General features: G+C 31.5%; 1 protein-coding gene across 1 annotated transcript in view; it reads right to left on the reverse strand.

Moving 5' to 3' along the window:
• Nucleotides 1-8,556: 8,556 nt before the first annotated feature.
• The window catches only part of LOC148176370 (uncharacterized), a 64,279-nt gene continuing 58,072 nt past the window's right edge, over nucleotides 8,557-14,763 (reverse strand). The window contains exons 2-5 of the mRNA XM_088035065.1: nucleotides 11,680-11,741; nucleotides 11,524-11,631; nucleotides 8,660-8,815; nucleotides 8,557-8,613 (exon numbers count right to left, since the gene is read on the reverse strand). Coding sequence (XP_087891191.1) covers nucleotides 8,557-8,613; nucleotides 8,660-8,815; nucleotides 11,524-11,631; nucleotides 11,680-11,741 — 383 coding nt within the window. The remainder of the gene's footprint in view (nucleotides 8,614-8,659; nucleotides 8,816-11,523; nucleotides 11,632-11,679; nucleotides 11,742-14,763) is intronic.

Here is a 14,763-nt window from a genome sequence, read left to right on the forward strand (position 1 = left end):
TACAGTGCCAAATTGATATTAATCCATTCATTCACTTCTTGTATATCCTGCAGCAACAAGTTTGGGATAACCCATATTCTGCACAAGTACAGTTCACCAAACGATCTAGTGCGGTTATGGCTTTGACATTTTAAATCGTTTACAGCCACCTTACCGCAAACCCCCATAAACATAAACATCCTCAAGTGGTTGGGTTTTATCTGCATTGAAATGAAGCGCTAGGCTAGACGTATTTTGAGGAATTCCATTGTTTAGATTTGTAAGACTGACCAGCTGGGTAAAAATATTTATTGCGGTTCAGACCCAACCACTTGAGAATGATCATGTTTATGAGGGTTTGCGGTAAGATGGCTGTAAGCGATTTAAATAGTCAAAGCCATAACCGCACTATATCGTTTGGTGAACTGTAGATGGTGTAGCACACGAGTGCAAAATAGCCATTCCAAACTATACTTTTTCGACAACCAACGATAAAACCCAACGAATAAATTAACATTTGACTAACATTTTGACTAACAGGTAGTAATTGTGCAAATTGACATTAAATGTGGTTCCACAGGATGCTCTACTAGTGGTCATTTTCCAACAATATTTTGTTGGACTGATCGTAGAAAAAGCGGCTGTTTTTTACTAAGATGCGATCAATCTTGTTATTCTTTCTGTTGTTTTATTTGTTATTGTAGTACTTTTTTCAGTATAAATAAAAAAATACTAATAAGAAGAGTGCAAGTGGTTTATTTTAATACCATTTAAAGAATCCAAATTAATTTTAAAAATATGCATGTTCCACATTGAGTGTGACTATAAAATAACTTATAATTATATAATACATCATTCTTTAAGCCAATCTCTTTCTTTAATTTTCTTAGAAACCAAGGTATTAATTACACTGCGCGTCAAATTCAAATTAACTTTAAGTATTTTATTTGAAAGTTGGTGATTTGTGACCTAAACAAATTGCCAAACAATATATTCACCTTAAAAATGTTATGTCAATTTGAAAAATATTTAAAAAAGCATGGAAAAAAGTTTGTTTTTTCAGGTTTATTTAAGATATTAATGCAGTTATGGTCTAAAAGATTCAAAATGTATTAGAAAGAAAAGAAATAAAAAAAATAAAAATGTATGCAAATCATATCTGATTTGGACCGCCTACTTTGATGCGAGTTTTTACAGTCACAAAAAGTTGTGCTTTTTACACTCATTTTGAATGAATTGTACTTGAGCTGTGTAATGATTTTTATTTTGAAAACAAAGACGTTTCATACTTGCAATATACTCACAACCTACTTGATTTAAAAATTAAATTTAAAAATTGGTATTCTTGAAAAGACGTTCTTATAACTTCTAAACGCGACATGATTAAAACTTGCGGTAAATGACATGTGTAATAAAAATGTGGGATAATCTTATTCCACATAACAGTTTTGAGGGTACCAAAATCTTGCCACGCAGTGTAATTGGTCATACCCTTGACGACGATATACAGGTGTTATGGAAATGAATACACAAAATTAAACTTGCAAGAGACATCACCATTTGCATCAACGATTTTTAAAAACTTTTTTTCGTAATCTCGTTTTAATTAACTAATTTTTTCTTCCTATATTTTGACGAGTCGCCCATCTACTATCGACGACAACGAAATGTGTACGGCAAAATTGTCTAACGTAATTTTCTCTTTAAATCATAGGCGCACTACCAATTGTCATTTATGACAATTGATGACAGTAGTTAGTTAAAATCGGCTAAACATTGAACTTTAGTCGAAAAACTAAGAGTTATTGCAACATTTGATAAAAATCGGTCGCTAAGAGCGGTGGCTGCTGATCAGTAAGAGTTGTATAGGTAAAATAAAATGTTTAGAGAAAAATCAAAAAGAACGCCACTGCTCAAAGTCTTTGACAGTTTATCCATGAGCGGGTAGGGTTTTCACAGCAAATTTTCATTGATTTTTAATTCGAAAATAAAAGCTTTTATGAATTTTTTCATTAAGAATAGTTGTTGTATATTTTGAGTTCTAATACCAGTATAATTTTGAGTACTCATTTCTATAACACCCTGTATAATCGTTTTGGTGTTTCGCTCGGTCCTTTCTATACAAAAATCTAGTATTCAACTTCCTGTTTCTATAGTTGCGTTGCTTGCAACACTCAAAAAATGTCATTTCTAGAGCTTTGCAAGCAACGGTACAAGTTGGTATACTTTCAATTGATTTTAGGTATAATTGTAACGAATACCACTCGAGCCTTAGAAAATAATCTTAATTATAACCTCTTAACTCGACAATAATCTGAAAAACTACGAGATCAAAGGTAACAAGTACGAAAAGTTTTGTTAATCGGTTAGTATTTTCAATTATTTTCTATACTTTTGTGATATTATAACTGATTATAGGTACAATGAGATGAGCTTTCGGGATTGGTTATTAAGTTTTTATCCTTTCTTTTATAGTATTAAACATAATCAATTTTTGTTTTGAAAATTTCCATCTGTATTGCTGTCGGCACTCTCCTGTCTTCTCTGGGTCATGAATTTTGGGACACCCTGCATCAGTGAGAACATACAGGGTTTTTATAAACGAATACAGCATTCCTTGTAATATGGAAAACAAAAAAACAATAGTCAAGATTTGCCACTTCCAACACTTTCAAATTCTTTAAGTTGACGTTTCTTGCATTAGTGCAGTTCACGTAAACCGCAAGGCGGCACATTTTCACTTGTTTTTTACGCCAACTGCGATGTTATGATGTTATATGATGATATTATATTGTAAAAACCCGGTAAACAATTTTTCTATTGTTGTTTCAAGCTGATAATAATCGAAATTGCAGAGAAAAAAGCTCGGATGACCTAAAACACCCACATATGTACATTTTTAGAATAAATTATAAATATACGTACTATCAGTGCCATGTTGTAGTTGAGCGAAATATTCTCAGAACATTGAATTTTAAACGTAGGAGCTACCATCATCAAAAACATTAAATACGTTTTTCTATTTTTCTCATTCCAATCGTACCATTCGACTTGACTCAACTCTCTTAAAATATCTACAGACTTTCACAGAAAAATAAGGTTAGTAGTTGGTTTCAGATAAGGACTTACAAAGTTTTCTATTTCTTGACCACTGACAACCATTCCTGCTAATGTCAGAAAAGAGACCGTTGCTAACATTACCATTCGAAATGACTGAGATAAAATGGAGCCTTCAAACTGAAAATAAATAATAGGAGTGATAATATCTGGCCTCTATAAAAGAATATAACATCGTAGTTGGCGTCGACGCCAAGTGGAAATGTGCTGCATTCCTGCATTACTACAGTAAGCAACGTCAACTGTCAAAATTTGATATTGTCAATTCTCTGAGAGTAAAATCTTGTTCACTATTTGAGGTAAGTGACAATCATGGCTATAGAATTAAGTCTGTTGTTTTCCCAAGCACACAAGGTGTTATAGTCGTTTATAGAAACCTTGTATGATATCTTACCACAAAATAAAATAGAGCGATGCTAGCCATTTCGGTGATTCCCACGAATTGATAAGGCAGTAGAAATACTTCTGTACGATGGAGAGCTTGATGAGCGTGTCTAAAATTTAAATAATAATAAAGTAACAATAAGAGTAATTTTCCATACTCATAAAATTGCTGGTAGTTCTTGACAAGTTGTCGTAATTTCACTGTAATTGTTTTGTGATAATGACAGTCTCTAGAGCTTTTGTAAGAGATTAATGAATGAATATGATAAATCAGCATTCTCTTTTGAAACGCCAAAATATCAATATAACGTAAAATACTAAATGCAGGTGTACCAACGGCAATAAAACTTACTATCGGCAGTACCATTACTTTTATACACCAAAACAGAAAATCTCCCTACAAACGTATCAACAGTGAATATTTAAGGATGTTTTTGGTTTTACCCATCTTTTAAAGATCGCATTCATTATCGGTAAAACAAAAATGACATTGTTGTCTTCTTCTGTTGGAAACCAAAATGAAATTACGAGCAGCAATCCACATGCAACTGAACAAAGCATATACACAGTGATCCAAAAAGTATGTTTTTTAGCCTTTCGTTGAATTTTTAAACTTGCGTCGGTGATTTTCCAAATTTGAATGCGTGGTCCGTGTGTTGTTAAAATACTATTGGTGAGCGGTTGGAACAAATAACACAATAACGTCTTAAAAATAAAACATTGATATAATTTACGCCCATCTTAACTTAACACTTACGTAAATTAGAACAGTATACAAGCTGGTATACTTAACAAAATATTGCAATTCAAATGTTTTTAGAAAAAGAAAAGTTTGTATGATAATCAACATGGCGACTCCCATAAATGATAGATTCAGTACAAACTGAAATAATTTTATATGGAAAATATCCACTGTTAAAAACTCGCCAATTTTGGCAGAGTTGAAATCTAAAAAAATGCACTTAGCCAATAACTGAGTGAGATAGGTAAAATACCGTTCATATTGGACTCTTCTCAGAAACTGTGAAGAACTCATTTCATTTCTTACACGTCGGTATCAATATTTTTATTGATTGCAATAATTACGGACAATTTACATAAAACTGTCCTTGTTTGGACTCTCTCCGTCAATATAATAGTATTGATTGAAATAAATACAGACCGATTTACCTAATATGACGACCTTGATGACTATCAAATGCAACCAAAAATACAATTTTCATTATTGTTCAGCTCGTTAAAATGTTTTTAGTTTATATTTTCCTCTTAAAATTATATAGTAAATAATATCCATTCACAAAACATAAAAGTTACTATGGTTGGCGACAAAAAATAACCCTAAACGGAACAGTTGGTGAGATTGGTAACCAAATGGTTATTTGACAATTATAATGCCAACATTTCAAAATAAAATCTTTAATTTCGACTCACTCTGCAAGAAAGCGTAAGAAATAGATAATTTCTGCATTGGGAAGTTTCAACAAGACATTAAGAAGTTCTCTAAGGTAAACTAAAGTTAGACAAACTGAACTGACATTGACAACAAACTTCAAAGTACAGTCCCATAAAATGATGATTGAAAAGTACACTCTGATTTTACAGAAATCAAAGGTAACTTGATTTTTATGTTTTGTGAATGGATATTAGGTATATCGGAAAATGTATTCAAAATCAGCAAAACATGCACTGTTTTGTCAAAGTGTGTATTCATCCATAAGTTGTTATAACAACATTATAAAGAAGACATACATAAAATTACGTTCATAACTTATGTAAAACATTTCAATTTATTTCAAATTTAACAAATACAATATCTAAAGTAAAAGTCCCTAGATTCTACGTTGGTAGTGGTCGTAGTTGAAAACTTTAGAATCGCTTTGACCAGTTTTGGTTAAAATGAATTAGAATACGCTCCCATATTTTAGTAATTAAAATAATGTTTTTAACTGTATATTTGTTACTAAATTTATTTTTTGATGCTTCCACACTCGTCCAACAAAATAGAAAAACGTTCACCTTTAACGTTGTTAAAGTAACTAGATATTTATTTACCTTACTTTTTGTTTTTCAGTGACGCCATCTATTAGAGGATTAAAAATTTTCAAATGACATTATTGAAGAACTGTCAAATTATCATTGTTAATTCTGGTCTAGATGGATTTATTGACCAAAAATTTGTGAAACGTCATTCAGGCAACAACTGTCATCAAATAATATCAATTGACAGTAGTACCAATTCACTTTCTGCTAGCTTAAAATCAGTAATTATGTCGTCTGCGTTTGAACTGTGAAATTAAATTTTTCTCTTACACGAAGATAAAAGAAAGGTATTTTGGTTTGCCTACATTAAACTAACTGTACAAACGTTATGTAAACCTCAAAAATAAAGGCGTTTAATTGGTTTTACTTTAGAAATTTTTATTCAAAATTGCAACGAACAGATTCCGACGTTTTACTTCTAGAAGATAGGATCGTAGTATAATAATAAATTTCCTAAATTTTTTAAATTTTAGTCTTAAAAGAGTTGTTGCGGAGTCTTTATAATAAATTGGTATAGGTATACATAATATTGTTAAAGCAAACGGTATATTTGTTGCTAAATTTATTTTATTGATCTTTCCACACTCGTCCAACGAAATAGAAAAACGTCCACCGAAATCTGCGTGCGGCTCCCAGTAAATGAGTACACCAAGCACGATTTTATCTTTTGTGTCGCAAATGTGGCACGTATTAGATTTACAGAGAGAATAGATCCTAAGCGTAATGCGACAGTCATCCACTATCTAGACACTTATAAAGAAAAGTATCTACAACACATCTGTCCACACACCCTTTTCAAATTGGTTTAAAAACAGGAAAACTGTTTGTTCTTCATTTTATTTAGGTGCTCGTACGTGCCAAATATGAATAATTTTCAATGTTTGCGAAAGTGACTAGACATGAAGATTATAATTTTTTTGTCTTTTCTCATTATGTCGGTGAGCGGAAATCTCTAAAATAAAATACAAAAGTGTGAAGCGAGATTGTGAAAATATTATGGAGGTGGTGCAAAGAAAAAGTCCAGACAGGGAGATTAAATTCCTTTAATATAACAGAGTTTTCTAACGCCGTTAAAATCGAAAACATAATTTTTAATTTTGATAACATACGCACTTTTAAATGCTGGAATCAATTTTGTATTGTTTTGATTTTGAATTTTTGGAGAGCGAATTTTCAGTTTTAATATTATTGAAACTATGGCAGATATAAGAAGAAACGGTCTACATCATCGGTTTTTGGCGTTTTCTTTAAAATTCGCTTTTAAAAATGCAAAATTCGGTGGTCAAGTTTTTGGAAAAACAAAAATTTTGTCAATTTTTTGTTTTTTGGCCGCTATTAATCAACTATTTAACGTTCCAATCTGAGATTTGCTCAGTTGATAGATTTAGAGTTGTTTTTTCGATTGATATACAGGGTGATTTTAAAAAAAACAGCAGGCGTTGTAGAATTTTTATTTATGAACCGATTTCAAAAATTAAAAAACAAATTAAATGGTTTTTAATTTACTATAAACTGATGATTTCAGAATTTTTCTAAATGTCTTAGTATCTTTTGGGCGATATTCAACTTTCTAATTTTAAATTGCCACGCATATTTTTTTTTGCATAATTTGGAAGATATTAATTTTCTTGATTCAGAAACGTAAATGTTCTACTTTTACAAAAAATATTTTTAAAAATATTATCAAAATTTAAAAAAATAGGCAATAGTTAATAAAATCTAGGTGCATGGTGTCAGTTGTGCAATGAAAAAAACGGGATGGTGTTTCAACAGTATTTTAATTAAATTAGGTAGATGTTTTTTCTGATTTGTAATTATCATTGTCTTTGTTATTAATAATTTTAAAAAAGATTGCCAAACCTTTCTGTTATTTGCTGTTTTTTGACATTACAATTACGGTATTGTGTTATTTGACAGCACGCACCTAGATTTTATTAAGTTTTATTGCCTATTTTTTTTCATTTTTAATAATTTTTTTTAAAATATTTTTTGTAAAAGTAGAACATTACTGCACATTTCTGAATCAAGAATCTCCCAAATTATGAAAAAAAATATGGGTGCCAATTTAAAATAAGAAAATTGAATATCGCCCAAAAGATACTAAGATATATAGAAAAATTCTAAAATCATCAGTTTATAGTAAATTAAAAACCAATTAAATTGTTTTTAAAATTTTTGAAATCAGTTTAGAAATAAAAATTCTACAACGGCTGCCGTTTTTTAAAAATCACTCTGTATAAGGTAGGTATTAAACATCGTTTTTGTATCGACATAAAAGATTAAAAATCACCTCAAAAAAAACTCTTCTAAACAATTTTTGGTGAATGTCTCGTTTATTTGTGAAGCAAACTCAAGTTATTTTTGCTCATTTAACGCAGAACTTCACGCTGATTTCAAAACCGGGCAAATTTTTAAGGTACACTAGCAAATAATTGAGTTATGGCCGTTCGAATTTTAAGGTGGTTGCTAGAGGTCCAAATTTTTGAAGATTCGAAAACCAATTTGCTCAATATCTCGGAAATTACGGCAGATTAAAAGAAACGGTTTTTGCCATCGTTTTTCTTGTCTTTTTGTTTATTAAGAATTTATTATTAGGTTTTCCGAAAATCGAAAATTTACATTTCGTCGTAAACTGTGATGCTTAAAACTATGGCAAAGTTCTATGGTTGATTTCTCCTTTATTTCTGGACTAAACTTGAATTATTATATCTCATTTTACGCAGAATGTTGCGCAAATTTAAAATCTGGGCTCAAAATTTACTTAGGACAACAAATAACTGAGTTATCACCGACTAAAATTTCGAATAGTATATTTTCTTTATCCTTAAACTTACGACAGAGGGGAAGAAATTTTGTTCTCTTAAATATGTTTTAAGAGAATTTAAATTATCGACACCACCAGTTAATTTTGCTATGGACTCATTTCTTTTGCTGCTGACTACAAATGCCAAAAAACCTTATTAGGGTATGCTATGACACTTAGGCTAAAATGATGTACATAATTTTTTATCCTACTGTCATCGAAACTGAATTACTTTACTTAGATTTGAGATTATACAAAATTGAAAGAGCCGAGAAAAAGGCATGGACGACCTAAAAAAAATTAATGACATTCCGAACATTGGAAGAACCAACTTACTGAAATTGCCATTTGATAATTAAGAGAAATGTTCTCAGAATACTTAATTTTGAACATGGTAGCAGCATTAATCAGAAAGATCAAATACAACTTTTTATTTTCTTGATTCCAATGGTACCATTCCACCTCATGCAGAGCTTCCAAGATTTCTACAGACTGTCAAAAAGTAAAATACGGTTTTATTACCGACTTACAATATTCTCGATTCTTTGACCGTTCACCACGAATCCTCCAAATACTACAAACGTCTCGAGAGTAAAAGTTAGAATACGAAAGTACTGTATGGCGATGGACCCTTCAAACTGGACATAACTTGTGCAAAAAAGGAACAGCGCAATGTTGCCTATTTCTAGGATTCCTAAGGTGTAAAAAGGAAGGACGAAAACGTCTGATTGATGCAAAATTTCTCGAGTATGTCTAAAAGAAATTGTTAGAAGAAAAGTTAAAATTGTAGTTTCTACCTATAAAATTCAATGTGAGTGACAAGAAGGTGGCGCAACTTTTTTGTCACATCTCCGTCTTGTTGCAGGTTTATGTGACGAATGGAATGGATTATCATAATTTTTTGTGAGTCCAATTCAGCGATGCCGTAGAGGATTGTAAAAAGAGGCATTGCAACAGCAACATACAGGAGAAGTGGGAAAAATAATTTGAGACACAAAGTAGCAACTTTACTCTAAAAACATAATGAAAGAGACAACTGGATCAGATTTTCCATTCTATTTATTTACTTACCCATTTTCCGAAAAATTTGCCCATAAGAGGTATAAAATACAAAATTTTATAATCGTCATCTGTTGATATACAGAATGCAAGAACGGCCAAAAATCCACACAGAAGAGCCACAATCATCAAAACTGTTATCCAAAATACAGTCCATTTTACCTTCATCTGTATTTTCAAATTTGCGTCCTCTAATTTCAAAATTTTCAATTCAGGTATGTAATTTATGGCAATTTGTGTAGTGAGAGGTTGATACAAAAAACAAACTGTCATCTGTAAATCAAAATATAGACAATAAACTTAACCGTTGTAGTTTTTACGTAAATCGTCATAATGTACATCGTGCTGTAATGCATCAAATAGTCCAAGTCGAATTTTACCAAAAAGAAGTAAGCTTGGATTGAACAAATGATAACTAATATAATTTTGGTGACAAAGAGCACTACTTTGACCACTTTTACTCGAAATATATCGATTGCTAAAAACTTGCATATCTTCAAATAATTGTCATCTGCAAAATACCATTGCGTAAATTTTTTTCTCAAATTTCTGGGAATGTCTGTCATGGTCTGGCAAGGTTGAATACTCGGTAATAAAGATCAATTGAGGGAAATGTCGATGGGAATTATGAAAATTATTTTAACCTTAGTCTCGAACGGTTATTTCAGACTCTCAAACTTTTTTCCAACACGCACCCTCTATATTCGAAATTACTCGTTGACGTCTTGTTACTTTTTCTCTTCCTCTATTATTATCCTGTCTTTTTCCACTTTTTTTTCGATCACTTTTTTTACTTTCTTCTGTTAGAAATTGTTGGAGTTTCGGCGTGCTTTGTAATCTTTTCAATCTAGAATTTAGAGCTTACGGGGCGTTTTAAAAAGTTAAAAAATTAAATAGTAGATTTTGTTGTACTGTAGAAAAGTGGTACTTTTTGTCGAGCAATTAAATTGCAGTAGCGAGGCGAAGCGTAGTGTAGCCGAGCGTATGCAAAATTGCGAGACAGCAAAGCAAATACCACTTTTTCCTCAAGCGTTAAAATTCAGTTTCACGACCGACAATGAGTGAACAGAAATTGAACTAAAAACATGGATGGCTACGCATGTAGTTGACATTTACTGTGAAAAATATTGGTTTCAAAGAGTTTCAAACTTACGATCGTTCAAGTGCCATACAAAATGTAAGTCGAAAGGTCTATACAGGGTCTGGCCACATTTGTGTGCACCCCTTAAATCGTCTTTAATTTTAAAGATAAAATTTTGAAAATTTGCATACGCTCATAGTTGACAAAGCTCTAGAAGCTGACGCAATCGTTTGTTTTTTATCACCGATAGTTTTGGCGTCGCGACGCCTTAAAAATGTGATTTTTAGCTAAATGCTAGCGGTGGCAAACCTATTAAAATTAGCACATTAAGAATGCGTTTTTGTCATGGAAATGTGAAACGGTTAGTGGGCCACTTTGTATAATACATATCCAAAAAGGGACTAAATAAAGCGTTAAAATTTGATGCAAATAATGTGTATTTTTATAATTAATTTAATACGGTGAAAATACATCATGACTTATTACAAGTGGGATTTTACGGCCTAATAGCAATGTTTGGCGTCTCAGCCGAAGGCTAGTGTAAACTAAAAGCTCTATTTCAAGTTGTCTTGCGGCATTGCAAATCAGAGTTGCGCCTTAGCAACAGCGTTAATGCAATTTTGCGCCACTGACTTGAAATCGGGCCCTTATAGTCTTTTACCGCACTTTTAAATCTTTTACACACTACTGACACAAAAATTAAGTTAGAGTAGATCCGTACACGATTGAAATTGTGTGTATGTGTTTTACCTGTATTATCTCTATTTGATTTTTAGGTTATACAAAATAGAAAGTGCTGAAAAAAATGCTTGCAACACCTAAAAAAATCAATAAAAATGCTGTGAAGCAAGTTTTTTAAATTTACTGTGAGTCCCATTTTATAGTTGACAGTAATATTCTCGGAATATTTAATTTTAAACAAGGGAGCTGCATTCATTAAAAATATCAAATATGTCTTTTTATTCGCTTCATTCCACTCGTACCATTCAACTTCTTGTAGAACCTCCAAAATTTCCACAGACTTTTAAAAAGTAAAATCGACCCTTTTATTTACACTTACGATATTTTCAATTTCTTGTCCACTTATAGCGAATCCTAACAGCGTTATAAAACTCACAAGAGCTAGAGTTACTAAACGAAAATACTGTGATGAGATGGACCCTGCAAACTTAAGACAATTTGTTAAAAAAAAATAAAAAAATTAGTTACATCTTACTGCGAAGTAAAATAGAGCAATATTAGCCACTTCAATGGTAATATGGGCAGCAATATGGGTCGCTAATGGATTTTTTAAGGTTTGTAACTCTTTGGAATGTCTTTATAATCTTCAGATTATTGTCGTCTGCAAAAAACCACTAGGTAGTATTTTTTCTCAAATTTCTAAGAATGACAAAGTCTGACAAGGTTGAATACTTTGTAATGAAGATAGTTCGTCTGAAATTTCGAAGGAAATTAAGAAAATTACTTTACCCTTATTCTTGATGTTGCTCAATTCAAGAGTTTGACACTCATTTTTCCAACGCACACCCACTTGAAAACAACTTATTCGAAATTATTCATGAGCATTGTCTTCAAATATTTATCCATTTATTCTGTATTTTTTCACTTTGTTTCGTTCACTCGGTTCCAGTTTCTTGTTTTCTTTTCTGTAGGAGTTTCAGAGTTTCAGAAGGTCAAAAATCACGTTTTTCAATCGTACGCGGACCAACTGTAACCTTTTTGCCGCCATGCGATAAAAAAGTTGGATTACTTTAGTCGCTCAAGAGTGTTCGGTCAAAAAACAACCTTTTACTGCAAATGTCACAAAAAGTCACTATTTTTTAGTCGTTTTTAGACAGTAAAGTAGGCAATTTTGTTATAAGTTGTGAAAAGCGCTCGTTTATACAATTTTCTTGCCTAGGCTGAGAATAGTTATTTATGTTTCACTAGGCTAGAAAATGGTCATTTGGAAATGCAAGGAAAGTATTGAAATCCGAGCCCGGAGGGCGAGAATTTCAATTTCCGAGCATTTCCAAAACATTTTCTAGCCGTGTCAAACACGAAATTTTGTGCGCCGACAATTATTAATAGTTATTTATTTTGACTTTGGTTTGAATTTGAAACGTCATTTTCTCATATAGGGGAATTCATCAGCTGGGAAATAGGTTGGTAGCACTCCATTCAAATCAAACGATTGCAGATTAATTTAAATTCAAATGTGTTTCAGCAAATTTTTGTGGTATCTTTACTTAATTAATTTACCTTTATAATTTTCGAAGGTCATTGGCCTCCAAATCGGCACACAAATTGACACAATTGACATTTATGCAGCGCTGCCAACTTGCAAAATAAAACCAACTATTCGAAATGTCACGGTAGACTGCCTAGACATTCAAAATGTGATTTTCTTGCCGCAAATGAGTATCACAAATTTCATGAAAAATGACGGAGGCTCAAAAAGCACTTTTTGTACTTTCGCGGTTTTTTAGCTCCTGCGACATTTTACGTTCCGAGCAAAGCAAGTTGACTATTAAGTGTCATAAATATATGAATATTGTTATTGAATTTGTCTTATTTGCTTACTTTTATGCTCAAAATTTTAAATTTTCATCCTTTGTAGTTTTAAGAAAAAAAAGTTGGTACGGATTTTTCCAGGCCGAGCAGTGTAAAAGTTAATTTAGATTAAGGCGGCGATTAACCCAGAGCATTCTAGGTTTGCTGTGTCGTTTCTCTGCTGTAATCTTATAGCGTTACACACACATCCATCCCTTCGACGAAATTCAAGGACAGGGTGATGCTTTCGGACACATCGGCAGTACACTAACCATTTCAGACTCGGCAAACGAAGCGTTTTTAGCATAGCATTTTATTAGTTGGACTACAGCTCAGAAAGAGTAGACATTGAAGACAGCGATATAGCAAAAATAATGATAAAAAATAATACATAATATAAAAATAAAAACAAAAAATATAAAAGCAACAACAAACCAATTATTTAATAAAACAAAAAACAAACAAACATAAAATTAGCCGAAATTATTAAAACCAAGGCATTCCTTTGTCGCAACGCGAATTCACAAGCTCGGGTACTAAATTTGTTCAAATTTGATGCAAACTACAGTGAAACCTGTATAAAAAGGAATTGCAATCCGATGTTTACGATGTTTACATAACCTAAAACCTCAGCTGAAGTACAATACGAGGTAAACAATATAAACAAGACAGTCGGCGTGTTACTTGTTTTCTAAACAATTCCTAATTGTTTCTAAGAAAATTTAAAAGAGTAAACAAAAAATTTCCCTTTTAAATATGCAATAGTCCGTTTTTTGGCTTCCGTGTTTGCGTAAATTCTGCTGTTTTTTAAAGGTTTCAGGTCTTTAAAATAGTCAATTTTGTAAAAATCCAAACAGTTTTAGAATAAATATTTAAAATTATAAAATTAAGGTATAGTAAATACAGAATTAACATGACCGATCTAAGAGCCAAAAATTAGAAAAATTAGATAATGTAATAAATTAATTCTAAATAATATCGTCCAATATGTTACGAATACCGGAAAGAAGGTAAAAGAAGGAAAACTAAGTGGAATGTGCGATGTATTTGTCAAGTGCTGTATGCCTTCGTTCTAAAGAATCCAATCTGTAAATAAAAATTTGCTTCTTATCTAACTGGACTGTGAATGAACCGAACAACAAACAGAAAAACTTGATGTTGTCTAAATTCGTAGTAAATCATAAATAAAGCCAAGACACAAATCATTTTTGTTGTTCCCGACACTTTGGCCAATGGTCAACCTTCAATAAAGACATTTTTAGTAAGTAATCTCTTTAAATTTTAACACAACGTGAAAGTTATCCTATCACATCTGTTTTAATTTATTCTAATTGTTAAAAGTGTTATAGGTGTATTGTAAATGTGCGCTAGCATTAGCACAATTGAATATAAACAACCAATAAAAATGCAAGCAAAATAACAATCTTCAGCAGATTTTACCATTTTTTAAACCTGCCAACAAAGAGTTTTATAAATAAACTTTTAAAAAATTAGTAATTATTTTTACGATTTTTTAAAAAAATTTAATAAAATTATTGACTAATTTGTATTGGTGAATATCTCATTATTTTTAATTAATATCATGGCGCTTAGAACAATTTTTGAATTTCAACGTCAATAATTTTTTTCTCATTTGTCAAGAAGACAATATTTAAGAACTCTCAATATCAAATTGCAAGTTTATTATCAAAGCTTAATAATATAGTTTTTGCAGTCAGGTTAATGTGACAATGTCTACTCGTAGTTTAAATAATTTCTCAAAATATGT

This window comes from Gnatocerus cornutus, chromosome 4, assembly GCF_029298725.1.
Source record: "Gnatocerus cornutus isolate USDA-ARS CGAHR chromosome 4, icGnaCorn1.1, whole genome shotgun sequence".
In the NCBI taxonomy this organism is placed as follows: domain Eukaryota; kingdom Metazoa; phylum Arthropoda; class Insecta; order Coleoptera; family Tenebrionidae; genus Gnatocerus; species Gnatocerus cornutus.